General features: G+C 41.3%; 2 protein-coding genes across 2 annotated transcripts in view; one reads left to right on the forward strand and one right to left on the reverse strand.

Annotated features, from left to right (window-relative positions):
- ARMH3 (armadillo like helical domain containing 3) overlaps positions 1-26933 on the reverse strand; it is a 122675-nt gene that overhangs the window by 49995 nt on the left and 45747 nt on the right. Inside the window, exon 23 of the mRNA XM_063405478.1 lies at positions 25477-25552. Coding sequence (XP_063261548.1) covers positions 25477-25552 — 76 coding nt within the window. The remainder of the gene's footprint in view (positions 1-25476; positions 25553-26933) is intronic.
- LOC134554607 (protein NYNRIN-like) lies at positions 15747-24788 on the forward strand. The gene is made up of 4 exons (XM_063405311.1): positions 15747-15775; positions 16722-16849; positions 19836-22417; positions 24197-24788. The coding sequence occupies exons 1-4, from the start codon at positions 15747-15749 to the stop codon at positions 24209-24211; spliced, it is 2754 nt and encodes a 917-aa protein (XP_063261381.1). The 3' UTR covers positions 24212-24788.

Below are 26933 nucleotides of genomic sequence, written 5' to 3' on the forward strand. Positions count from 1 at the left end.
TGTCAGCAAATAATACTTGGGGCACCAATATCAACCCAAGTCCCACCAGCAGCAGTCTTGAGGAGTTCTGAAGTCTTGCCCTGCACTGATATTCAAGAGCTCTCCAAGTTCATCTAGGCATGTGGAGGTCCTTCAGCAATGAATGCTGACATATGACCCCAAATTCCTAAAAACTCTTTGCCAATGGAAAACTGTTTGTATGGTTTGTCTGCTTTAGCCAAAACCAAGTGCTTGCTGAGAAACAATTTGAGGCAGAATTAGTGAGTTCTGGACTTGTCGTATCGCTGTCATCTGCAACGTCCGATTTCATCACATCAGGAGTTCTGGGGCCATCAAGTGCAGAAAAGTGACAGGAAGACAAGTCTCAGCTCTGAAAATGGGCTGCATCCATGTTTCTTCTCAATTAAGAATGCTAATAGCACGTAGACACATTCTTCATCTTGCCATTGTGGTAACTGCTAGGGAAACATTGATTAGAATCATTTTATGAGCACACAAATACATTTTCTTTCCTCTACAGGAACCACTGCACATCAGCTGATCTCTCCAATGCAGAGAACTCAAGATGCCATGCCCACAGACCACTCTGAAGAAAAATTAGCCTTGATATGATGGATATTCCTAACTGAACAATCTAAGAAATGCCACATCCCTTTACCTTTTTGTTTTCTTTACACATAATTGAACAGAAGAAAAATCCAATTAAATTTCTAAAAAGAGGTCACCTTTAAAACTTCCATATGCTTTCTACAAGACTGCCAAGGAGTTCTCATACACATCTGGACCCAGTCCAACCTGAAATAAATTTTGGTGCCCTAAAGCCCATGGAATTTCAAAAGGACAAATTATTCATCAATGTCCCCTATGTACTAAAATGCATTTGGCAATGTGGCTGGTACAAAGTGGCTGTTAGCTATGAGTGAGCAAAATGATTTATTTAGTATATATCCATATAGCCTCTGAAGCACCACAGTCCTGGTGACAAAGAGGCATACAAATACTAGGATTATGTAGATAAATCACAGGAGCAGGACTGGGCTTGACTATACTTCCACTGTGTGTGTACATATATAACCTACAAATAGTTTCATCTGAAGTTTTGTAATATTTTAACATTAAAAGCCCTTGTTTTCATTAAAGTTGATGACCACTTTCAAATACCTATCTTCCTGCCCCTGTGTATTGACTAATACATTAAGCTAGAATAAGACAATACACTTTTTGCTTCACAGCTATTGAGAAACTCCTAACCATGATTAGATTAGCTCTGTTCAACCCAGACCAAAATGATTTCTGGGATGTTCCCACAGCACATTTCATCTAGTACATCTGCATTATTTATAGCATCTACACAAGGTGAATTGAAGGCTTTTATAAACTAAGACACAAATCAATACCAGCTCTTAGCAGATGGAGCCTTAGTAGGGTTCCACAGCAGCATCGTTCCACACCAAGCAAACTCTTTCAGTTGGATAACTGATAACACAGAAGGAAAGGTTTGTTTAGAAAGTCAGGAAATAGAGACACCCTCAGCACTCAGCCTTTCCAGAAGAACTGCACCTGCATCATTTAGAGCCTAAACAGTCAGGACCAGGTTTGTATGCAGTAGGCAGCTTGAACTGCTTCACATCAGACCACAAGTATCACAATACCTCTGTTTCATCTGCCTCCCCAAGCTAAGATAAAAATGCTGTAACACAGATGGCTTTCCTGTAAGAGGTACCATGAACTGGGGAAGAAATAGATGGGAAGCAAATCCAACCTGGCACTCAGCCAGGTCAGCACTGTGCCCTTCCCAGCCCCCCTGTGCTGGTGCTGGCTGCAGGGAGCACAGGCAGGGAGGTAGAACTGGCCTGTGAGACCAGCACTGGGCAGGAGAACCAGCTGGAGGCACAAGGTCTTAGCTCCTCAGCAAGGGAAAAATCCTCCCCACCTCCACAGACAGGTAGTCTGGGGACAACGTTAGGATATGTGGCTTCACCTGTTTTCACATAATGCTCTTTTAATTCACCTTGGCTGGTTTTCATAGATAACAAAAACCAGATCATTATTTGAGAGAGCAGAGACCAGATTACCCTGATCCCCTTCTTTTCCTAACTCATCTAACTTGTTCACTGAGAATTCATGATAGTTTTTTCCTTTGGATTAAGCGAAATCGAAAGTTGTCTTCAGAGATGTCAGCAAAAGAACCTTTTATGTATCTATTTATAGAGCAGTGAATTGGGATCTAGAGTAGCCAGAAGGAAAAAGGAATGAATGATAAATTATCCAACATGAACTTCCTTTAGAACAGTAACTTGCAACAGAAAAAAACCTGATTACATTCCCATTCAATTCCTTGCTCTACAGATGCAGTCCCCTAAATCTAAGGATCTGTCCCCTTAACCAAAATAAAAAACCACAGAGCCTTTAACTTTTAATTTTTTTAATCAAAGAAGTCTCAAAAAGGCTCTGTCAACGCAGCTTTTTTTAGCTGACAAACAAGAGGCTACTGAAATTAGATGACTTCTGTATTTGGGTTAGGGCCAGCAAAGAAGAAAAAAAGACAAAAATCCTGTTAGTCTTAATTAAAATCATGTCTTGCTTAGCTGGCAGGGGTTTTACTTTCATGAGATTTATAAGTACATGATCCTGACAGCTCTCCATGAGCTCTTTCTGGAGAAAAAAGGAACAGTTATGATGACTGAAATCCTGAAGTCAAATCATGAGGGAAGAAAAATCTTCCATGGTTATTCATTTTACTCTTGTCTTCACCAGGGCTCCAGAAAATCATGCACTTCTCTGCCACTCCCAGAAAAGAGCAAAAGGCTGCCAAACAGGAGACCAGCTCATATTCTTCCTTAGACATCCCTCTTCTAAATTAGCACAGACAGTATTTCCTGTGCACACACAGGTAACAGCAGAAAGCCACAGAGGGGCCTGGGGCCTCCCCTTCTGCACACAATGAGAGTGTGGCTCAAAGCGTAGGTAAGAGACTCCTTCACCTAACTGTGAACCCTTACAGCCCCCTAACATGGGAATTCAGCCTTCTCAACTTGAAAGCAGTGACAGATTGAACAAACCATGCATACAACCAGATGTATGACTGTAAGTGAACCTCAATGCCTCCGTCCTGAAAGCAGTGGGAGGGGGATGCTGACATGTTGATTTACCCTTGGCTAAAGACTTTGAAGTAAGTCATTTATTCCTGAGAAAATGCTGACAGATAAAATCTATGTAAACATTTAAACTTGCCACACTGAGGTAGCAAGGGATTTCGTGTCCCTGCTTCAAAACTGTCTAGAATTTGGAGCTCAAGTAACAGTATAAAAGCAGACAAACCAAAACGATACTGCCCAAAAACCAACCCTTACTTCCAGCCACATACACTTCAAGACAATATGTGAAGCAGAGGTGACATTGGTATGATCCAGCAACCCATGATTAAATTCTTTTCCATTAATTTGTATAATTACTGTCTTAAATTGACATAACTTTTTAGACATTCCACAGCTTAACTAAGTGTAGCATGAAGCAGTCTCTCTTTGGTTCAAGCTTATCTGATCTTCTGATGCATCCTCTTCTTATAGCTCCTCTTCATCTTCCCTCTGACACTTGGTAATTTTTACAAACTCTTCTATATATTCACTGCCATCTCTTCCAGTCTGAAGACTTGTCAGGTATATAAATGTTCTTCATAATACTTCTGGTTTCATGCCTTCAGTCATTCTTGATGGCCCTTTCTGAAACTTTTCTAGTCCTCCTATACCCTTTTGAATTTTCTAAGCTCTGGATAGATGGGAAATTAAAGACTAGGTTAATAAATACAAATATTTGCCTTGCCTTTGGGAATCAATTCTAATAGATGATAATACACTATTTTCTGAGGGAGAAGAGTTAAACTGAGAAGCAATTTTTTAAAAAAAGTTATTACAGCTGGGTAAGAGAGAAACTGCATTTTAGACCAAGAGATCTGAATTATTTTAAATACCACAGCAGTTTAATTGATGCATATTACATATTTTATCTAGAGTGGTGTAGCAGAATAAACATTAAGAAAATTTAAAAATAAAGAAAACCAACGTTTTTCAACAGAGCCTCTGTAATACTACTGTGGGAACATTCAGTTATGTGCAAATCCTAGTCCTGGCACTGCAAAAGAATACATTTTGTGTGTGTATGTGGGGGGTAGTTGCACATGTAGTCAGGTCCCTGACTGAGGAAGGGAGCATGAACTAATATCCTAAAGGCTGGGACAAGTTTGGTAACGAAAACTTGAATTCATTTTTTCTTAAATTTTCCTAATTTTTTTACTGCTGGCCTCCTTCAGTAATTATAGGCTGTCACCACAATTCTAGGGCTGTTCAACTTCTTGTGTATCCATTTTCCAGGAAAAAAAGTGTCTTGGTTATAGTCAATGAGTAGAGAGAAATCCCCCAGGAACAAGGAAAGCATACATGGTCCTTCCCTCCAAATTTGCTCTGAAACATCAACAGCACAGAATACTGAACTGCTACAGTATTGATTTTCCAGCTGAGACAAAAAGCAAACATTCTGGCCACTATATGAGCTTTACACTTCCCAACAAAAGCAGAAAGCTTAGTTTATCTGGATAAATTCCTGTCTGTGTAGCAACTCTGGAAATTTGCCTCCACAGGTTTGGTTCAGACCTTCCTCATCCTACACTGTCACATAAAGAACCTGTGCAAGATTAGAACCATTTCTGTGTTTCAGCAGCACACCAAAGAAAACACAGAAAAACCTCAGGATGTATCCTCTACAGTGTGTGATACTTCTAAAAAGGAACCCAGAATATTTCTGGGAAAAGGACAGTGTGATTATAAAATAGTGGTCAAAAGAAAAATACAGACAACTTTCCTGAGGCTAGGAGAAAGCATGCTGTGCTAAACAATTTAATAATTAAATTGAAGATGAAAATATCACTGTAATTAACATACAAAGAACCAGCACAGCCTAGCTAATCTCATCATGAAGAGATCGAATAAAGTAGCATGCATTTTATGGAGCAATTTAATCTGGCAAGCAATTAATCGTAAGAGCACTAAGTCAAACGAACAGATTTCCCTTTAAGGAGATCACATTCATCATCTGTAATGTATTCTAAACTGCAATTTGTTAGCCAGCCCCTGATTTTTACAGAAGACATTTAGTGTCTTCCTTCAGTAGAAAAGTGATCCCTGACTGACAGGAGGGAGTGGCATCAGTCTTTCTGAAGTGGCTGCCCTGTTAACACTAACAGGCTCTCAGTCACTGATGCAGGAAGCAAATCACTACATACAGTGTAACAGCAGGTATGAGTTTTTACAGGCCTGACACTGTAGAAAACCCTGCAATGGTATCTAGCACACTATGTGAATCACATATTCAGCCATGGACCAACATGGTCTGATCCATCTCTAACGCTCTGGAGCTGACAACATTACTAATGGGGAGAGGAGGAATTAAAAAAAGAAGTCAAACCCACAAAAAATCCCCACCTTCCCTGCTCACTGAGAACCTCTGCAGACATCTTTCACTTGGGCTCCTCCTGGTGCAAAAATGGGATTCTGGCTCTCCTCATTCTCAGCTTCAAAATAATCCTTCCTTGTTTAGATTGCATCATTCTGATTACTGGAGTGCCCCAGACTCTCAGTGCTTTTAATTTTAGAAAACCTTTCACTTCCAACTTTTATTTATTCATGATACTCCCTCCCTGTCCATTTGTTCCCATTACAACCTACCCTTCAGCTTCAGAAGCTGTCCTACATCACTGTTGTTTTCCACTACATTAGCAGTATCCACTAGTTTTCTCTTTGCTGGATTGGGCAAAGCATGAGCAAAGAGTCCTTCAGAAGGAAATATTGATCCCTGATGCTTGTCTGCAGCTGTCCCCATACAAGTTTATCTTTCTATAAGATGGATCTGAAGGTCTCCTCTTTTCCTAGGAAAGGAAAATACTTAACAGAAAGTCTATTTTCCTGTGTAGACGGTATTATTTTTCTTCTGCCTGAGTGCACAGTTCGGATCACAAAGATTAGCAGGCTGAAAGCAATCAAAGCTCACATCCTCTAAGTACCCTTGGCCCAAACTGATTCCCCCCCAAACACAGAATATTCTTTAAAAATAAAAAAGCATGACCAGAGAAAAGGGCCCTAACAACCCTTCAGTACAGTTAAGTCTTAACAGGGACCACTGAACTTTACTGAAACATATGTGATAACATTTCATCTAGAAAGCACACAAAATTCACTCAAATGAGGCTATTTGCCACATGTGAACAAAAGCTTGCAAGAGACATAAAACTTCTGCCAATGCCTTCCTGCCCCACTGTCACTCCAAACCAATTCAAAGGACAGGTTTCTTCACAGTAATGGCAGGATGAGACCTATGCTTGGCTGCTTTCAGTCCTCATCCAGCTTAATTTCCCTTATGCTCTGCTCAGACTGAAGGAAAGAATATAAAGCAACCCCATGACAAATCAAAGTTAAATATGTAGTCCTGGAGATAGAGTACAATTTGAAAAAATAAGAAAAAAATCTCTGAGCTATGCTCGACCAAGTTCAAGTATCATCTCATTCCAGAAGCAGTTATTGCAAAGCTTATATTAAACTGATTATGAAAAAACACTGCTTTACTCCACTGTCAAAAAAAGCATACAGAAAAAAAATCTTATTAAACCAAAATTAATCAAAACAAAGATTTTTTTGTACTCCCAGAGGGGAAGCAGAAAACCCCACACTGCAAAAAGATGTCCAAACTAGAGAAAAACTCCTGATGGCTAAGCCTTTAAACTCCTCTGACCTGAACCCAAGTGCATGGTATTGCTCCCTGATGCCTTCCTGCTATATAACATCATACTTATACCAATACCACATTAAAATGACAGCAAGGGCAGGCACAATTCATTTAACAATTAATCTACCCTAGCTATCATTTTCACTTGTCATTAGCTGCCTCCAAAATGCCCTCAAATCTCATATAACCATAGCCTCTTCCTTTAAATGCACACACACAGGGGAATATGCCATAATGGGCATTATTCAAAGCAGTGCTTTCCGTGCCCGTCATCAACCACAGCATTAATCACACTGAGAACAGTTTCTCCTCACAAATGACTGAGTTGCATACTTGGATCTCATCAGCAGGATCCAATTTAATGGTGAGATCACAGACAGCAGACAATACTGGGCATCTGCAACAACACATACAGCAAGTTCCCTAGTTTTTACCCTTTAAAGATCTTTCAGGGAAAGAAAATAGATGCCAAGCACCTGCTGATTTAAGTTAGTGCCCTACTCTGCACGTCTAGCAGACAGGTTCAGAGTTAACACACAAGCACAACACACTTCATGAAAACAAGCTTTCTTGCTTCTTTTACCATTAGACAGTGCAGTGAAGAGATTGCTCTCTAAAATCATATGGGTTAGGTTAAAAAGGACCTTGGCAGGTTCCATGGTCCAACTTTGTACCCAGCACTGGGCCAGTTAACTCACAGCTATGCTCAGGCAAGATATGAGTAAGTCCCAAGGATGGAGATTGCACTGAGCTATCTGGTCCAGTATGGGATCACTCATTCGGAGAAGAGTCTCCCTTATTGCAATCTGACTATTTTTATTTCCCAGTCGAACTTCACATCCTGGACACTCTTGTTTTGTGACATTAGCTCATGCTAAGAGCTCATGCCACAAAACTTCCTCATGTTTAATTTCTGACATTAGCTCATGCTAAGAGTAAAAGCCACAAACAAGGAAGAAAAATAGGTGCTACCCAGTGAGAATTGCAGAGTCTGCTCCTTCAGCAAGGCTCAGCATATCACACATGGACTTAACCTCAAAGCAACCACAGCTTTCAAACTAAGGAATCAAGAACAACGTATGGCAGACCTATTACCTTCTAAGTTTACAAGGGAATTTCTGCTCCAGAAAAGCTCATCTCAAATATCATAAAAAGTTAATGTAAAGCTCAGATTGCAAAGCAAACAGTGTTGCAAAATTATAAGGAAAACATTAAATAATTAGAAAAAATTGTATGTAAAAGCAGTTGGCCTTTGTTCATGTACACTGCTTTACTTAATGACCTCTCTGTAAAGTCTTTTCAGACACACCACGAAGGACATTACATGAAGTAAATCATATTCACATCCCACTGCCAGCAGCAAGAATTTTACATAATTATATACATATATATTTAACATAATACACAACTACACAGTTTCCCAGGAGAAGGATCCAGTTTAAAATTCCTCATCCAAAGTGTGTGCAACATCACGTTTGTTTAGAATAAAAGGCATTTATCCTGCCTTCAGAGCACTTACCAGCCACATTTTATATAGTGGATTGCAGCTTTTTTTTTTTACAGTAGTCAAAGCCACCATTGAAATTCAATGTTCTAAAGTCTGAAATCATCCTTCCCTTGGCCACAAAGGTTGAATTACTTCCCGTCCCACACAGACTCAAAAACTTTCCATAATCCAACTAATGAGAAAAAAAAATGTCACTGTAATTAACACACAAAGTGATGACCTAATTAATCACTAAAGCAGCAACATGAAAAAGCTTTAGGCTTTCAAAGTTTTCTAGCAAAGTCAGGCAAAAGGATTGCCAGGGAGCTTTTAAGGTCATTCCACTTCTGGTCACCCTGAAAATAAGACACATTTGAGACCATGTTTTTATATCCTATCCAACAGGACTCCACTGGAGTGAGATTTCTTCACTGAGTTAATGATCTTCTACTTCAGACTCCTGACCAAGTAACACCCAAGTTCCCACTTTTTGAGTGTCACAGTACTATTGTCTCAAGCACGGTACTTGAGGCAAAGCTTTAGGCATTGATTATGTTGATATTAATAGCAAGAACAGTTTGCAAAAGCCACCCTGCACTATACCTGCACAAGCAAGAGAACATGTGTTTAGACCCTGCAAAGCATCACATCAGTGACCACTGATGACTCTGGACATAACCATAAAAAATACTTGGTAGCATTTCAGCTTAAAAGTAGTTTAATAGGTCAGTGGTGCTTAGAGAGGCTGTCCTGTTGTCCCTAACACTGAGCTGTTTGTGTCTCCATCCTCTACAGACTGACACAACCAGTCGTGTTTGGAAATCACACTCACTCAAGCTCTGTTTTTCCCTTCCCCTCGAAGCATTTTACTTTCACTTACTGGGAGATGCAAATTTAGCACCTTTGTAACCTCGATTTATGTGAGTGACTGTGCACTGCCTTGTCTGAAGAAGTGTGGCACCAGGCAAGAAATTGTTTTTTGTTTTGCTTGACAAATAGAGTAAGACAACCTATTGGTAGGGTGAGACAACCTTCTCTGCCTTCATGGCTAGAGCTCCTAAAAACCCCAACACCTTAACTTTAAAAGCTGGAATGAGTATTTATTTTAATGAACAAAGTCTTAGAAACAAGATGTCGTCTTCTTACAGTTCCCTGGGAACTAAGCTCCAGATTCTGGAGCAATCTGGAGTGCACCAGAAAAAAAAAAAAAACCAACAGACTGCAGTTCTGCAGTCATGCCAACAATTTATTGTTATTATCCTTGCTTTCAGTTCCAGATAAGGTAGGTACTTCATTACCTTAATGAGCAGATGTACTTTAATGAGTGGGTACTTTGTCAGTTTAGTCCTAAAGGAAGATTAAGAGAATCGGGCATTTACATTCCTAGAGCAAACCCAAAATTTAGGCCCCCCACTAATATAAGATAATAAGAAATACACGTCACTTGCTTTTGAAAAGCTTTTCTTTAAGTACACATCCCACAGCCCAGACTTTCAGAGGGAATAATAATTCTGCCTGCTGCTGTGAGCAACAGATTTCTTTTAAACAGAAAGAGCAAAACAGCATTATACTACATCACTTTTCAAGGGAAAAAGGTGTTATTTAAGCTCACAATGATTTTTACATTGTTTGGGTTATGAAGAAAGTTGCTTAATGTTCTTTCTCCACTGAAGCGAATCTTGAAAGCCAGATTTGAGACCAGCAGAGATCAGAGTCCCTTATATTTACCCAAAGAATAAAACCAGCATGGACAAAGTTTCGACAAGCTATAAACAGCTGCTTCAAACTGTGCCTCAATCATGTTCCAGTAGAGCCAGCTCTTGGGGCCAAAAGAATCTGGTTGCTTCCTGGCTGCAACAGAACTACCAACAAAGACGTTGACTGTAAGGTTGAAATCTATCAATTAGGAACTGAACTCATGCCAGCCACAGTACCAGAGAAATAATGAAGATTGTTCTCATAAACAGGAGGAAACAATACAACAATTCAGAGAGGAAAACAGCAGAGCTCTCTGGATTCTGAGCTTCAACAAAAAACCCAAGATGTTTACAAGTCTGCATCCTAGGTTTGCAGCACCTGCTTTAATGCATTTCTGAGCTCAGACATAACTTCCCTGTGTCAAGCACTGGGATTCGAGACCAAAACATCTGCAAACGAGACAGAAACTTTCTGACCAATAAATATTATATTCACTTCTGAAATAAAGCAGAAGTACTCCCCATGCTGACATATATTCTCTATTACTTTTATGTTTCTACAGAGAAAGGTATTTGGCAAGCAAAACAAAAAAACATTTCTTGCCTAGTGCCACACTTCTTCAGATCAGGCAGTGCACAGTCACTCACATAAATCAAACAGGAGACCACAACTGCACTGAGAGGTCTCTGACTTCTCTCCTCTGCTGTTTTTCCAAAGCTTCACACCCCAAATTCATCGACACAAAAGCTGAAATTATGTGCCAACATCACATTTCCAAGACTGCAAACACAGCTTTCAAAAAAACAAAAATTGCGAGCAGGTTAACTAACTCCACCTTGTAAGCCTACGGTCTGTACCCATGAGTCCAGCAGAGATCAGGAATTCCCTATTCACAGAGCAGCTGCATTTGTCAAAAGGCAAATGAAACCTGGGTTCCTAATCCACTAGCAATGGAGGCAACATTTCTCACCAAACTGCTAAGTAGCCTACAGATCCTGCCTAACTTTGCAAATGTTCACATTTCAAGGAAGAAATATTTCCAGTAAAATGTCCAGGAGGACAAATGCTCACAAGTGGGTGAACTGCACTGAGATGTTCACCTTACAAGAATCACATGAGCTAAGAGACCTGCTGAACTTTGGAAGAGCCTGCCAAGCAGTGGCTGTTCTGAAGAGGAGTTTCCTTTGAACCCAGCAAACAATCCTCCCTTGTACAAAGGGATCACCTCCACCACAAACCCTACAGAGCAGCTGGAGTAGAGAAGTGGATCCTGCTCCCAGGCCTCTCTTGAAGGCCAGCCTGTCACCCTTGAGACGTGAGGAAAGGAGATGAAAGCTGCTGATACAAGCAGCTTTGGAAACTTGTAAACCTTGTAACCTTGGAAAAAAGCTAAGAAAGCCAGTTAATGAGGCTACCATCCTAGGAATAAATCACTTCAAGATCCTCTCCACCCCAATCCAAAAAGCCTTGTTCACTCTGAGGATGAAATTTTAGAGAAAAAGTGATCTCTGCAGAATGGCATCCAAATGCACTGAAGAAAGCAAGCTATGGCTATGGTATCTCAGACAGAGGCATTCTTTGCCATACAAACATCTTTGCTAAAAATCAGCATCGGCTCCAGAAATTGTAAGTCATCAAAAAAGAAGGAAACAACAAAGAAATCAATCCTTCCAAAAAACCTGTTGAAAACAGAAGCTCATTAAAGAGAAAACAGGGTTTTGTGACATTGTCAGAGTCCCTTCATGACTGAAACGGAAATAACTAGCAGAAAGAAGGAGGGTGACCTGGGGATGTACCTGACTTGCCAAACCCTGCTGCTGTGTTTGTGGAACTCGTCCATACAATGCCATTCAACCAACAGATTTGCTCCCTGGATTTGGGCCAGTGGCAGAGACAACATTTAATTAACCCACTGCACAAATGGGAAAGAATGAAAGAAAATTACAGCAGAATGAAATTGGCTATGGCTCTGCAAAGACACACATCAAGATGAATCAGCTAGTAAATAAAGAGTAATAACTGAAAACTAACTCTCCTGCCTTGAGAAGAAATTAGAGACTGTACAAGAAACGAAGCACTGAAGTTACACAACCAGATGAAACCTTAAATACTAATAATAATTGAAACATGAGTTGGGCTGCTGTGAAAAGATGAAACATTGCAACCCAAGACAGGAATGCTTCTTTCCTTCTCTTTTGATTCTCCTGTTAATATGTTGCTGGTCATAAGGTTTTTCCCTTTAAATCCACCTGCTTTCTCTGTCCAGGTGCCAGCTAATGCCAGAACCTGTTCTCATCAAGATCCGTTGCTCCTAGCAAAGGAACTTTCCCTACCACAATACTGCAAAGTCGAGTGAAAAACAACCAGTGGTAGCAGGTGAACTCTGAGTAACCACTATAACTCTGTTGTAACCATTGTGGCATTTCAGGAACTGTTCTGCTGTGCCAAAGTCCCTACGCAGTCAGAAAAGCTTGCAACAAACACATGAAATGACAAGAAGGGTCTGCTAGTTTTGCTACTTCTGTGAGGAGTGACCACAGATCACTAAAAAAGAACCAGAACAAAGCCAGAATCTTCATCTAAAATCTGCTTTCAGATTTTCAGCATCAGAATTTTTTCAGGCTACCACACTACCACTTGAAAACTGCAATACAGTAATTCTTCAAATAGCTTGGATGCATACAGTTCAGAAGTTTTTTTACATCCTTTTACTAAGAATTTGATTCATAATTTTGTCAAGCTTTTGTTACGATTTAAAAGTACCGATAAAATAAATTTCTGACTTGCTCTTTGGGCTTTGTTGTTTTTTCCTTATTAAAAATAATTGTTGACTGTCTTGTACTACCCTGTGATCTGAGCTCAGTCAGGCTGATTAGCAGTGACAGCATGTCAGAGGTCATTACCATTAAACACACCTCAGTGAACAACTCAATGGAGCTGTTATCCCATCAGTACAGTCCTCACAGGTGGTTTTAAGAATTGCAGGGAATGAACTCCAGATCACTGAGGGCTGTAACCTGCATGCCTGAGCACCCTCTGCTGCTCTGCACTGGCTGGCCCTGAGCAGCTCCACATGGTTCCACAGTCCCAGGAATGGTCCTGCTGGAAGAAGCAATACCTGAGCATCCATAGCCAACCCTTGTGTTTCATCTGGGAGAAGCTGGAAAAAGAAGGTGTTTGGTACTTTCAGCTTGGAGATGATGGCTTTAATAAGCCCATTGTCACAGGAAATATGTCTCTGTGTGTTCTATACGTAAATAAATATATAGAATTTAAGTGTATATATGTGTGTATGTCTGTATATGTATTATATATGTATTTATATATATATACTTAGACAACCATATATGGATATTCACATTTATATAGGTACATATACCTATAATGTTCATACAGATATCTGTATTTTAATACATATGAACATAGATTTTCTTGACCATTTCTTTTCATAAACAGGCTTTAAGCCTGTTCTTCCATTTTCATTCTGATTCATATTGGAAAAAAATATATTACGTCTGTACAGAGAGGTAAAGAAGAAAGTGAGTGTGTACAGATATAAACACATATTTTGCACACAGTCTCAGCTGACTGTAATCTGTAGATCACCACCTACTCCACAAATACAGATGAATTTCTCTACCAGCAGGTTCACTTTCACATATCCTGCATAAAAGCCACTGCAACATGACTAGGTCAGAAGCATTTTGGTCTTCTCTCCCCTTAAACAAATGCTAAATTCCTTTCAGTCTGGTGGAACAATCCTGAAGGTACTAGGTGAACTGCTTGCAGCCACCCACTTCCTAACAAATATCTGAATGGAGCCTTCTCCTCTGTCAAGGTTTGCAATAAGGGCAGTTCTGCTGGTAATTTATCAGGAGCTATAGCTTCAGGGCCAGGATGACAAATGTCCTACAACAAATAAACACAGTCCAATTTGGCCTAAGCAAAATTACAAATATTCCTTCAGAGTGTTCCTGCATAGACTGGCACCAAGCATAACCACTTTATACACATTGATGCAATGCTCTGAGTGCTCCTTCCAAATCCCCAGTCTCCCCTCTACAACCCCAAAAGCAGCCCTGGGAGAAGCAGCATCTTCCATTCAAGGAAAAAGCATCACACAGGGTGGCTCAAGTGGAACAAAAGCAGCTGAAAGATGGAAGAGTGAATGAAAGCACCCAAGTGAGGATTGCAGCATATGCTGCAATAGCACAGAAAACACACCAAAAAGATCCTATCACCTAGTTCCATGTTACAAACTTACTCTCTGCTTATTAAAAGTGTTTCAGTGAGAAAAATAAAATTACTTTAAAAATTATGATGAGGCTGAATTTCAGACAAGGGAGACATTCAGCCTATTAATCATTGAGTTAATCTATTTACTCACCTTGGAAAAATCCTCATCTGGAGAAAGTCTATTAAAAGAATACAGGGATTCAGCTGCCAACTTTCTCACTGAATAGGCAATCAGAAAATGCCCCTTTGAACCCTGCATTAATAAAATTCTCATTAAATGCAAACCTGCACAATGTTATCTTGAAGAGGCTCATTAGTTAAAAAAAAAAAAAATCTTGTCTCAAAATGTGTTTATTTCCTCATAGGTGAAAAGGTGAGTTTTCAAACCACCAACTGCTGAATCTTCCTATTTCAACCCCATCAGTGCTGCAGCTATATCTTGCAGTCTATCATATCTCAATTATTTATGAAAACCAGAGACTAATTCACAGCCAGAAATTATAATGACTATTATGAGATAGGACAGCAATCAGAATCACTCATTTCAGTTTGGTATGTAAGATTTTCAGACAGATAAGGATATTATTATTCTTTCTTCTTCAATTTTTCATTTTCTTTGGGTTGGACAGAAATTATGAATTATCTGTAGAAAGGAGAGAAAGCGGGAACAGCCTCCCTATCTCTTAATACTCAAAAAGAATATTCATGACTGCTTTTTGGACTGGAGTAAGGACAATGAAAATCAAATAATGAGCAACAACAAAACTCAGACTGTCTACTGGAGAACTTTTAGTCCAACTAAAAGGTACTGCCCATACTATAATAGGATACACAAAGCCAGATCTCTCCATAGCTGAGTTTAAAGAAGAACGTGTCTAAGATTCTCTAGGTATTACTCATCCTGACTGTCTATTTAAGCAATAAATCAGCAGAGCTCATCAGTCCAGCACTGTGGGGTACAAGCAGGACTGTTTTGGTGTCTCCTCAACAGTTGCTCCTGTAACACAAATGCATTGCAGTCTTGGAATACTGTAAACAACTCACTGCTCCTCTCCAGGCAGAAATGCACATATAATGATAGACTAAGATTTAAGACACTTGTTAAAGCCCACTGTATGCGTGCACAGGCAGATGCTTTTACATTTCTAAAACCCACTAAAAGCCCTAGGATAAGGAAATTGCAATGTTTATTTATTTTTAAATAGCTTGTGTAATGAGACCAAGATATAAACTGAAGCATGACTTTGCACTGCACAGTTACAGCAAACAGCAAGTAATCACTGCTCATAAAAACTTTACAGAATAATGAAGCAAGGTGAGGAAAAAAATCCAGTGTGAATATCTCTAAATTCATTTCCTTCATGGCAAAAGGATCCAAGTAAGACACAGTACGCTAAGACCACTCTAAGGGAAAACCAAAGGGGCACAAACAAACAGGAAGCCCAGATAATGGGGAGCTAAAGCAGGTTCTAGTCCCTTTTTGGTTGCATCTTGTCTCAGGTGCACGCTGACCTTCACAAAAGCAGTTGCAAAGCTAACAGGAAATAAGCCCATGCAAAGTCTTGGTTCCACAAACCAGAGGTGAGCACAAACTCTCTATGATCACTTGGTTTTTCTCTCTACTGAGTTTAGACTTCCCTCGCTAGTTATAGAGCATTCCCAGAGCAGACACTTTGTGTCACATTAAGTGACAGTAGTCAACAGCCACCTGTTCTGCTGCTTCACTCCAAGTGCACTGCCTACCCACACATGTTCACTTACATCTGTTTAAAAACCCAAAAATAAGGAGAGCAGCCAAATAAGTCTAGAATCATATATGATGTTATCAAGCTTACAGACTTATTAAGGGAACCTTTAAGGTGGTTACAGACATGTAAAATGTATATTGACTTGAAAAATGCCCTCAGCGAGTTTGTCCTACACAATGTCTTTAGTGAGGAAAATGAGTACCAGCAATGCAACATTACTGAGCTCCTTAGTGTTGCACAGACACCAAGAGTCTGGGGTGACTGGGGAAGTGATAGATTTTTTTTCAGTGTAAGTACTTTTATGGTTTGTTTACAAGCCAGAGCTAAGAAGTTAATTTTCTCTTTTAACATTCTTCCATTTTCCAATCAATCATATTGTTGGTGGAGGGTTAAAAAATATAATTTCTAGATTGAGTAATGTATAGGGGGAGGAAAGTAGAGAACGTACAACTGGAACTTACGCAGCTAGCTTGGAACAAGCGTCAGTTTCTGTAAACAGCTCCATGCTATTGTTTTAACCAAATCAAGTGTGGATCAGGGCAGAAGCGTAGGTATGATTTAAGATAGTAACTAAGGAATAGGATAATCAGTATCTAGGGGTGGAGGTTAGTTAACATGTGTATAATTTAAACTATAAAAATCACGAATCGACTCTGTATGCTTGGGACATCAGATTTGGGTGTATTATCACCCCGGTGTCCCGCGCGCTGGAATAAAGAACCGCATATGATCGCCTCTGTGTGGTTATATGTTTTCCTACGCTAACATTTTTGGCGACCCAGGACGGGACCTTGTGGGCGCAGCCAGGACCCCGCGACCCGATCACGCTCCAGCCGGCACCGGGTGATTTCTCGGGGAGCCCATCGGAGCCGCGACCCTCGCCGCTCACAACGACCCCTGGTGAGAGGTAAGGTTCTTTATTCTCTGGTCTGGGGGCCTGCCATTAAGACGCAGCGAAAGCTACGCTTGGTTGGGCAAAAGGAATTCCTGGTGGTATTGCCTAGGCAGCCGTCCGTCAGACATCGCGAAAGCGTTGCAGGTTCGGCATCTGTGGTTTTTATGTATCTGTAATATGGAGAAACTAAAAGGGTTAAAAGAGGTTTTGGGCAGCAATAATGCCTCTATACCAAGTTCTTCTCCGTTGGGTTGTTTGTTGGCACATTGGAAAGAGGGGAACTTCGGTCAGGAATTACGAAAAGATAAGTTGATTGAATATTGTAATGTTCACTGGCCAAAATACGCTTTGCCTGAAAATCAGAGGTGGCCGAAAAACGGGTCTTTTGATGTGAAGGTTATTATGCAACTTAGATTGCTTTGTACACAAGATGGAAGGGTAGAACAATTACCATATATTGACTTATTTCTGTGCTTGCTTGAGAAACCGGTTTTGTGGCTTGACAAAATGAAAGCAATGAAGCTTGAGAATAATAAGTGTCTGGCTTGCGTCCAAAATAAGCATTGTATGGAACATGCAGTTTTAAGTGAAATTTTAGGGGGAAAAAGAGATGAACTGGAATCGGAATTATTGGTATCTCCCATGGCTCCTGGAACCACCACGGCCCCCTCAACACCAAGTTCTACCCCGCTCACCCTGACCCCACCTGATTCTCTTACACACCCCTCGCTCGCGCCAGCACAATATGTTTCACCCCCACCTTTGTCTGCTGAAGGTAATTATCCTCCTCTGCCTGTGCCAGCCGCTCCTCCGCTTGCTCTGCCTGCCCAGGTGCCGGTCCCTCCTCCGCTGGCTCAGAGAACCCCCCCTTCTCCACATACACCTGCTCAAAGCTATCCTGCTCCCCCGCCCACACCCGCTGAAAGATTTATCCCACCTCTAACACCAGCTCAAGGGTACCCTCCGCTCCCACCTACACCTCCTTCACCAGCTTCTGGCCCGTCTGCCCCCCTGTATCCTCCCCTCCCCGATTCACCTGTCCAAGATGTAATTGTGAGGCGGAAGCAAAAGGGAAATGTGAAGAAGACAGATAGAATGGAAAGTAGTGACAGTGAAGCAGATGAACTAGACGCCCCAGTAGCTCACCGAACACGAGGAAAACTGGCCCTGGAGTGGCCTCAGGCAGGAAAGGGTATATTAAAATCAGGCAAACAAAAGAGAATGATTATTGCACCACTAAGGCAAGGGGTGGGAACTAATGGACCCGTCTTTGTAAAGGTACCCTTTTCACCTGCTGATTTAGTTATATGGAAACAATCAGCCGGAACGTATAGAGAAAACCCAGATAAGGTAGCTCGTGTGGTTAAGATGATAATGAAAACTCAGAACCCTGATTGGGAAGATATTCATGTCATATTAGACACTCTGATGGATGAGACAGAGAGAGATATGGTTCTTCGAGCAGCAAGAGAAAGAGCTAGAGAAGACATACGAAATGGTTTGGTGACAGGGACACTGGATTATAATTTTCCCACTGCAGACCCAGAGTGGGATGCTAATGACCCCTCTGGAGTGGATATGTTAAGGCTAAAGAGATATCAGGAGTGGATTTCAGTTGGTGTTCAACAGGCAATACCTAAGAGTATGAACTGGTCTAAGTTGTATGAAATTCGACAGGAAAAGAAAGAATCTCCCACTGCCTTTCTAGAAAGACTTAAGGAAGCAGCTAGAAGATATACTGATCTTCAGGTAGACAGTGAGCAAGGAAGAACTCAGCTTGCCTTTATTTTTCTGGGTCAGGCACAGGAAGATATTAGGAAAAAGCTACAGAAACTGGAAGGTGAAGAGTTAAGAAACTTGGATAAGCTCCTAGAGGTTGCCTGGAAAGTTTATAATAACAGGGACAAAGAAATTATCAAGAAACAGGGGCAAAGCCTTTTGGCAGTCTTACAGAGACAGGGGCGGGGACGTGGTAGAGGTGGTCGTGGCGTTAATAGAGGTGGCTTTGGCAGAGGTTCTGGTCATGGTAGATTAGGTCTGAATCAGTGTGCATATTGTCGGATGGAGGGACACTGGAAAAGGGAGTGTCCAAACCGGTTTAGCCAGAATGGTCAGCCTCAGTTAGACAGTATGTTTAATCAAAGTGGTGAGCATCAGCTGGAGGGTGTAGCCAGGGTCATGGTTTTACATGAGAGGGAGCCAGGATCAAGAGAGCCCATGGTGACTTTGCATTTAGAAGGAAAAGACGTAGATTTTCTCATTGACACGGGGGCCACACATTCTGTACTAAATTATCTTGAGGGGCAAATCGGGAACAAGTCAGCAGCAGTCATTGGAGCCACAGGGAAGGAGGAGGTACGGCCATTCTTGCAACCCCTAGAATTGAGCTTTGAAGATAAGATCTTGACCCATGAATTCTTATACATGCCAGACTGCCCAACTCCGCTCTTAGGGCGCGATCTACTGGCAGCACTGGAGGCAGTAATTACTTTTGAGAATGGTGAACTCGTAATGAAAATTCCGGAGTCTAAGACAGGAAAGATTTTGATGATAAAAGAAAAACCAATTTCTAATATTCCTAAAGAAGTAGAAGATGCAGTAATTCCCTCTGTCTGGGAAACAGATGTACCTGGAAAATCTAAATTGGCACAACCGGTACATGTAGAGTTAAAAGAAGGAGCAAAGGCTGTACGAATCAAACAATACCCTATAAAACCAGAAGCACGACAGGGAATAGCAAAGACCATTGATAAATTTTTAAAATATCAAATTCTAGAGGAATGTAAATCGGAATATAACACCCCAATTTTCCCAGTGAAGAAACCCAATGGTGAGTATAGACTTGTACAGGATTTAAGAGGTATAAATGAGATAACAAAAGACATTCATCCAGTGGTTGCCAATCCCTATACATTGTTAGCATCCGTAAAAGAGATATATAAATGGTTTACTGTAATTGACTTAAAAGATGCTTTCTTCTGTATACCCCTTGACCAAGAAAGTAGGAAACTATTTGCCTTTGAGTGGGAACATCCAGAAAGTGGAAGAAAAACTCAGCTCACCTGGAGTCGATTACCGATGGGGTACAAGGGGTCGCCCACTCTCTTTGGAAGTCAACTGGCAAAAGAACTGGAAATCTGGACCAGAGAAGGGCAAGTACCAAGAGACCAATATTTATTACTCCAGTATGTAGATGACATTTTGATTGCAACAGAGGAAGAAATGACCTGCATAAAGGTAACCATTGAGATCTTAAATTCACTAGGAATGGGAGGGTATAAGGTATCCAGAGAAAAAGCACAAATTGCCCAACAGACTGTGATTTACCTGGGATGTGAAATCTCACAAGGGCAGAGAAAACTGGGTACTAATCGTATTCAAGCTATCTGTGCTATTCCAGAGCCTCAGAATCTACACGAGCTGCGGATCTTCCTCGGAATGACAGGGTGGTGTCGCCTGTGGATCATGGACTATGGACTGATTGCAAAACCCTTGTACGAGGCTCAGAAGACGCAGCCGTTCACCTGGGGCAAACCACAGAAAGAGGCCTTCCAGAAATTAAAGGAAGCACTGACAACTGCTCCTGCTTTGGGGTTACCTGATCTGTCTAAAGACTTTCAGCTGTACGTGCATGAAAGGCAGCGACTGGCACTGGGAGTCCTGACCCAACGACTGGGAAGCTGGAAAAGGCCGGTGGGTTACTTTTCCAAACAACTCGACAACGTAAGTGCCGGATGGCCTTCATGTCTGCGGGCAGTGGCAGCTACGGTGCTGCTGATACAGGAAGCCAGGAAGCTCACAATGGGAAGACACATAGATGTCTATGTGCCACACATGGTAACTACAGTCCTGGAACAAAAGGGGGGCCATTGGCTCTCTCCAAGCCGGATGATGAAGTTTCAGGTAACCCTGACTGAGCAGGATGATGTTGCACTAAAAACAACTAACCTCTTGAATCCAGCTCTATTTCTAGGTGCCACAGCTGAGGAAGGCCCATTAGAGCATGACTGTCTAGAAGTCATCGAGCACACTTATTCAGCAAGAACAGATCTGAAGGATGTCCCCCTGGAGCAACCAGAGTGGGAACTCTTTACAGATGGAAGCAGCTTCATGGAGAACGGAGCCAGATACGCGGGATATGCGGTAACTACAATTGATGTAGTAATAGAGGCAAAATCACTACCACCTAACACGTCTGCACAAAGGGCAGAACTAATCGCATTAACCAGAGCACTCGAGCTGAGTGAAGGGAAGACAGTGAATATTTGGACTGATTCCAAATATGCCTTTGGAGTAGTGCATGTACACGGAGCTTTATGGAAAGAAAGAGGACTGCTGTCCTCCCAAGGGACAAATATTAAACATCAAGATGCAGTCCTACAATTGATAGATGCAGTACAAAAACCTGAACAAGTAGCAATCATGCACTGCAAGGCACATCAATCAGGCAACTCCAAAATTTGTGAAGGAAATCGAAAAGCAGATTGGGCAGCCCGTCAGGTAGCGCGAGAGGTGCAGAAAACAATGGCGTTGATACCATCAAGACTTAATATCTCTCAATTTAATTTGCCTCCGAAGCCAAACTACACAATCGAAGATGACAGACTAGCACAACTGCTGAAGGCACAGAAGAACGCAGAAGGGTGGTATGTAACCGCACAAGGGCAAATAGTGGTACCTCCTTTGGTAATGAGAGAAATTTTACAGGTAAAACATAATGAGTGTCACTGGGGTGCAGAGGCGTTGGTAAAGTGGTTAAGACAATACCTAATCTCAGTACGGATGCAAACAATGGCCAAGTCAGTAATGTCTAAATGTGAAATCTGTCTGAAAAACAATCCCGTAGCTAGACGACAGGCACAGTTAGGCAGAATTCGGATAGGAATAGAACCAGGAGACTATTGGCAAGTGGATTTTGCAGAACTGCCAAAAACTCGGGGATACAAATACCTGTTAGTAGGGGTTGACACGTTTTCTGGATGGCCAGAAGCCCTTCCCTGTCGCACAAACCAAGCAAAGGAAACAGTTAAGTGGTTATTACAGGAGATCATTCCCAGGTTTGGGGTGCCCCTAGGGATATCATCAGACAGAGGCCCACACTTCATAGCCACGGTGGTACAAGAGGTAAGCAAGTTATTGGGATTATCTTGGGACCTCCACACACCATGGAGACCCCAGTCAAGTGGGCAAGTAGAAAGAATGAACCAGACACTGAAGAGGCAGATCAGTAAAATATGCCAGGAAGCCAAACTGCAGTGGCCACAGGCTTTGCCGATAGCATTGCTGAGGGTTCGGATAAAGCCTAGGAGTGGGATGTCAGTTAGTCCTTATGAAATATTGTATGGGAAACCATATGAATCTCCTAACCCCAATCCAAATGTTCATGTCACAGGGAAACAAGATGTGTATAATTATGTTCTGTCCCTCGGGAAAACTCTAGCTCGGCTCCGAAGTGTTCTCGTGTGGAACAGACCACTGGCCCTGGAGAATCCAGTCCACAATATCGAACCAGGAGATGAGGTATACATCAAAACCTGGAACGAAGAACCACTAAAAGAGAAGTGGACTGGTCCCCATCAGGTACTGCTAACCACCTTTACAGCAGTCAAAGTGGCTGGAGTGGAACCCTGGATACACTACACACGTGTGAAGAAGGTCCCTCGTGGAGTCCAGTCGTGGGCTGTAGAAACTTTTGGACCAACAAAGCTGAGGCTGAAACGTCTGTAACTGTTCAAATGGTATTGGTAACTGTGCTCATGCTCTTCCTGTGGGTAATGTTAATTTCATGGATACTAATGTCACCAGTAGGGATTGCTGTTACTTTGGGATATGGGATACAGAAGGGTCAACTAACAACTCTTCATTCTAGAATGAAGAGAGAGATACAGGCAAAAACACAAGTAATAGAAATTTCTAATGAAATTCGGGCTGAGAATGTAATGATTGGATTGGTCAGAGACTTTGCCAAAATGCATAATACCAGCAGAATAACGGCCTGTCTGCCAATACCAAAGGCAGCAGGGGACCCAGTAAGCTGGGGAATAATAACATCAAAATTACCTGAAATAGGAGGGAACAAAACAATTAACTGTAAACAAGTACCAGAGTCAAGGGTGGTGGTCAGAGAATACTGGAAGATAACAGAGGATTCCTATATGCAACCCATGAGAAAGTCAGAGTGCATTCTTAGTAATGGCAAATTGGGACAAATCATAGAGTGGTGGGTTAAGGACCAAGACCTTGCAAAATGGCAATGTTGGTTTCTACGCTATCAAAAGATCAGGGACAACGCTACAGAAAGTGTTGTGGTGTGGAAATGTGAAGAGAAGGATTGGAAAGGACTGGAACCTTGGGACAGTGCATGGTCTGTGAGCATCCTCCAGAAATTTCAATATATGGAAAGCACACCCTGGTGCATTAAATGGAAAGGCTCTGAAAATGAGACAGATCCCACAGTGGCAAATACTGATACTAGCAGTCAGAAAGAGGCAAATAAGGTAAGTTGGTGGGTATGTAAGAAAATTTATGATTGCACCTCTGACAATCTAGAAATGAAACAGTGGTCACCATTGGCAATAGCCTTACGAATTGGTTGTGCCTGCAGGAAAATTAAACACAAACAAGGCAAAATAGATTCTAAGATTATAGTAGGATGTAGCAGGAGTACAATTCGAAGTCCAGGACCATTTGTATGGGCAATGAGTGATGGCACATGGACAACACACTTGCCTATGGACGGGGAGGTAAGAGAAATCACCCTGGGCCTTCCCACTTTATGTCCAATTTGGAAGAAATCCCCATTTAACAGGAGCAGTGAAGCCTTGCAAATAAAAGCAAAGCGAGACGTCTCAGAAGACAAGAACCCAGATGACACTTGGAAGGAACCCTCTAGTGGAGTAAAGATTGGGTGGGCCCTAGAATCCTTGTTTGGTCCCATTGCAAATTATCGAAATAGAGAAATGCTATATAGACTCACAGGTCAGGTAGACAGATTAGCAAGAATCACACGAGAGGGATTTAGGGAACTCAATGTGCAATTACAGGCCACCACCAAAATGACCCTGCAAAATCGTTTGGCTTTAGATATGTTACTTTTGAAAGAACACGGAGTGTGTGGATATTTAAAGGGACAAATCGACCATTGCTGCATCCACATCCCAAATGTAACTGCAGATGTAGAACATGACATCAGTCAGTTAAAACAAATAGAGCATGAGGCACAAAAGGAACAAAAGGATTTAGCTACTAGCTGGTTGGGTAAAATCTTTGAAGGATTAGGATGGAATGTGAGTTCATGGATAAAGTCTATCCTTGAAAATCTGATAATTTTACTGATTATATTTTTAGTAATTTGGTTAGTTTACAGAATCCTGAAGAGAGAGATACAGAAAAAGGCATCTTGGAACAGGACCATAATGAAGGCATTGGCACGGAACCCAGCACCTTCAATCCGCAACAACATCCCGGACAAAGCCTATGACAACAGAGGATTTGAAGATGAACATCCAGTATGAACTCTGAAGCCTAATGGACTGTATTAAGTGAAAGCATTTACACTTAGTATATTAGAGTGAAAATACTTTCAAAGGGGGGAATGTTGGTGGAGGGTTAAAAAATATAATTTCTAGATTGAGTAATGTATAGGGGGAGGAAAGTAGAGAACGTACAACTGGAACTTACGCAGCTAGCTTGGAACAAGCGTCAGTTTCTGTAAACAGCTCCATGCTATTGTTTTAACCAAATCAAGTGTGGATCAGGGCAGAAGCGTAGGTATGATTTAAGATAGTAACTAAGGAATAGGATAATCAGTATCTAGGGGTGGAGGTTAGTTAACATGTGTATAATTTAAACTATAAAAATCACGAATCGACTCTGTATGCTTGGGACATCAGATTTGGGTGTATTATCACCCCGGTGTCCCGCGCGCTGGAATAAAGAACCGCATATGATCGCCTCTGTGTGGTTATATGTTTTCCTACGCTAACAATATCCATGATTGTCTTGCCCAGTACCCAGCTTGGTCAGCAGTAGCTGCTTCAGGTGCTAGATAAATAAATACTTGCCACTGTGAAAGAACACATACCTAGATCTATACTACTTAGCCTTACAAGTAAAGCATAACTTTTCCCCTTCTGCCCTTGAACAGGAAGAGGCGGTTTAAGAGAACATTGAAATGTCCTTAAATAATCAGTTTTAAACACACAAAAAATCTTGCAATGTTAAGAGGCCTTGAATCTGCTTATTACAGCAGGCTTACAGTCCCCTTCATAGCTTTGTGGAATTGCAATAGAATCACGCAACAGAAATCCATTAGGTTCACAATTGCTCTGCCAGCACAGCATTATTCTCTGCTGTACAACTTCCCCCAAGAATGATGTGAGGATTAATTCATTACAGTTTGTGCTATGCTTTGAAAACACTCAGTCTGCAGAAGAGCTGAGAGAATTATTAGAGGACAATCGAATCCTGGTGATCATTCCTTTATGCCTGTGAGCCCTGTTTAGAACAACAATTTAGCCCAACAAGTAGAACAAATTCAAAACAAAATTCATTAAAGGAAACATGAAACTGTCATGATACAAATGTAGTCACACAGGAAATGAGAAACTTTAAAAGAGTAATTAACTTCTACTCCTTACCTAATATTGACTAATGCATGGGTCACCTTGCTTGCAGGCTCTTTCCATTGACCAGCATTGGTAGACAGCCTTAGAACTGAAAGGAGAAGACAGTTAACAGTGCTGGCACAGAACTGGCAGTTTCATAACTTAAAACAGGAAAAAAAAAATAAAATCTGCTTTGGCAAGATGGCAGTCCAGGGACCACATCAAAACAAAGGTCATCTTTGAGATTATCTGTGATCCAGGGTAAAAGTTCCCTCAAAGTCCATCTAAGAAACATAAGGAACATGGAATGAATGAGCAGAACAGAATAATAACCTGCAGGCAGAGGAGATGGAAGAAGGTGGGTCCTTTGAACTGTTTCATTGTCACATAGACAGTTCCTTCTCCCCAGAAACACAGCAGCATCCCAAGTCTAGAACAGCTTTTATTCCACATACAGCTGTTCTCCAGCTCCTGTCTATGCAATGCTCCATCTGAACTGGACTACATACTGCAGTTTAAACCCTCTCCAGCAATGGAGAATTCTTTACATGCCCATTTATCTTGAGTTGCAGAGAGGAATTACACACCAGTGTAAAGAAAAAACACTGCCTGTAGCACAAGGAGTGGTGTTCTCTTGCACAGATGGTCTCTGACAGACTTAAGAGCAGATCTGAAAACATTCTGCAACAGGAAGAACTTCTAGGGAATCCAATTCTTTTCTGCCAGAGTACCAAAAATATTTATTTAGGTCAAAATATGTAGTGTTTTTATGGTGGCAGTTACTTGCACAACTCTTGGTAAGCATCAAAACAACAACAGATCCTGCAGCAGATGTTTTGATTAATTTCCATATTGCCTGAACAAAGGGAATTTTCTATGACTTTGTACATACAGGGTTTTCCAGAGGTTAGACTCCACAAGAAAGGTTCACCCACAATTTAGAAGTGAAGGAACAGCTCACCATCTGAATTTAGGATCATCCAGAAACATGGATGCTACAAGTGAATGCTTAAGCACAGTGACTGCATACTTATACCCAAAATTGAAGGACAGAAGCTTTCAGTCCTGCAGATCTGGATAAAGCTCAGTTTCAGAACAAGAGAAAAAAACCCAAGTCAATTAGATTCTGCCTCCACTCCCAACATGGAAGGTTCAACCACATTACCAGAAAAATTAAAGGACTGAGTATCTTTCTCATCTGTGCTAACAAATACCCCAAGGCAAGAGGACAGAAGAGTTACTGCAGTCTCAGAGATGGGCTGACAAGCAAAGGGAAGCTATGAGGACACCTGGTAGCTTTCATTGGCTTGAGACAGTGCTATCTTCTCACTTTGTATTCTACCATTACATGTCATCTGCAGAAAAAAGTTGTCAGCTCTCAGTAACACTGTTTTGTCAAACAGTAGGTACTGTACTTGAATATCTGAAGTAATATATTCAATTCAGGCATCTGCAAGTGTAATTCAATGGGGTTTACTCTACATAGGACG

This window comes from Prinia subflava, chromosome 9, assembly GCF_021018805.1.
Source record: "Prinia subflava isolate CZ2003 ecotype Zambia chromosome 9, Cam_Psub_1.2, whole genome shotgun sequence".
In the NCBI taxonomy this organism is placed as follows: Eukaryota; Metazoa; Chordata; class Aves; order Passeriformes; family Cisticolidae; genus Prinia; species Prinia subflava.

Bases quoted from the DNA above. Each gene is read 5' to 3' on its own strand.
- LOC134554607 (XM_063405311.1), top strand. From the start codon at position 15,747: ATGCAAAGTCTTGGTTCCACAAACCAGAG. The intron at 15,776-16,721 runs GTGAGCACAAAC...TTTTTGGCGACC, and splicing joins CTTGGTTCCACAAACCAGAG to CAGGACGGGACCTTGTGGGC. The intron at 16,850-19,835 runs GTAAGGTTCTTT...CCCTTGACCAAG, and splicing joins ACAACGACCCCTGGTGAGAG to AAAGTAGGAAACTATTTGCC.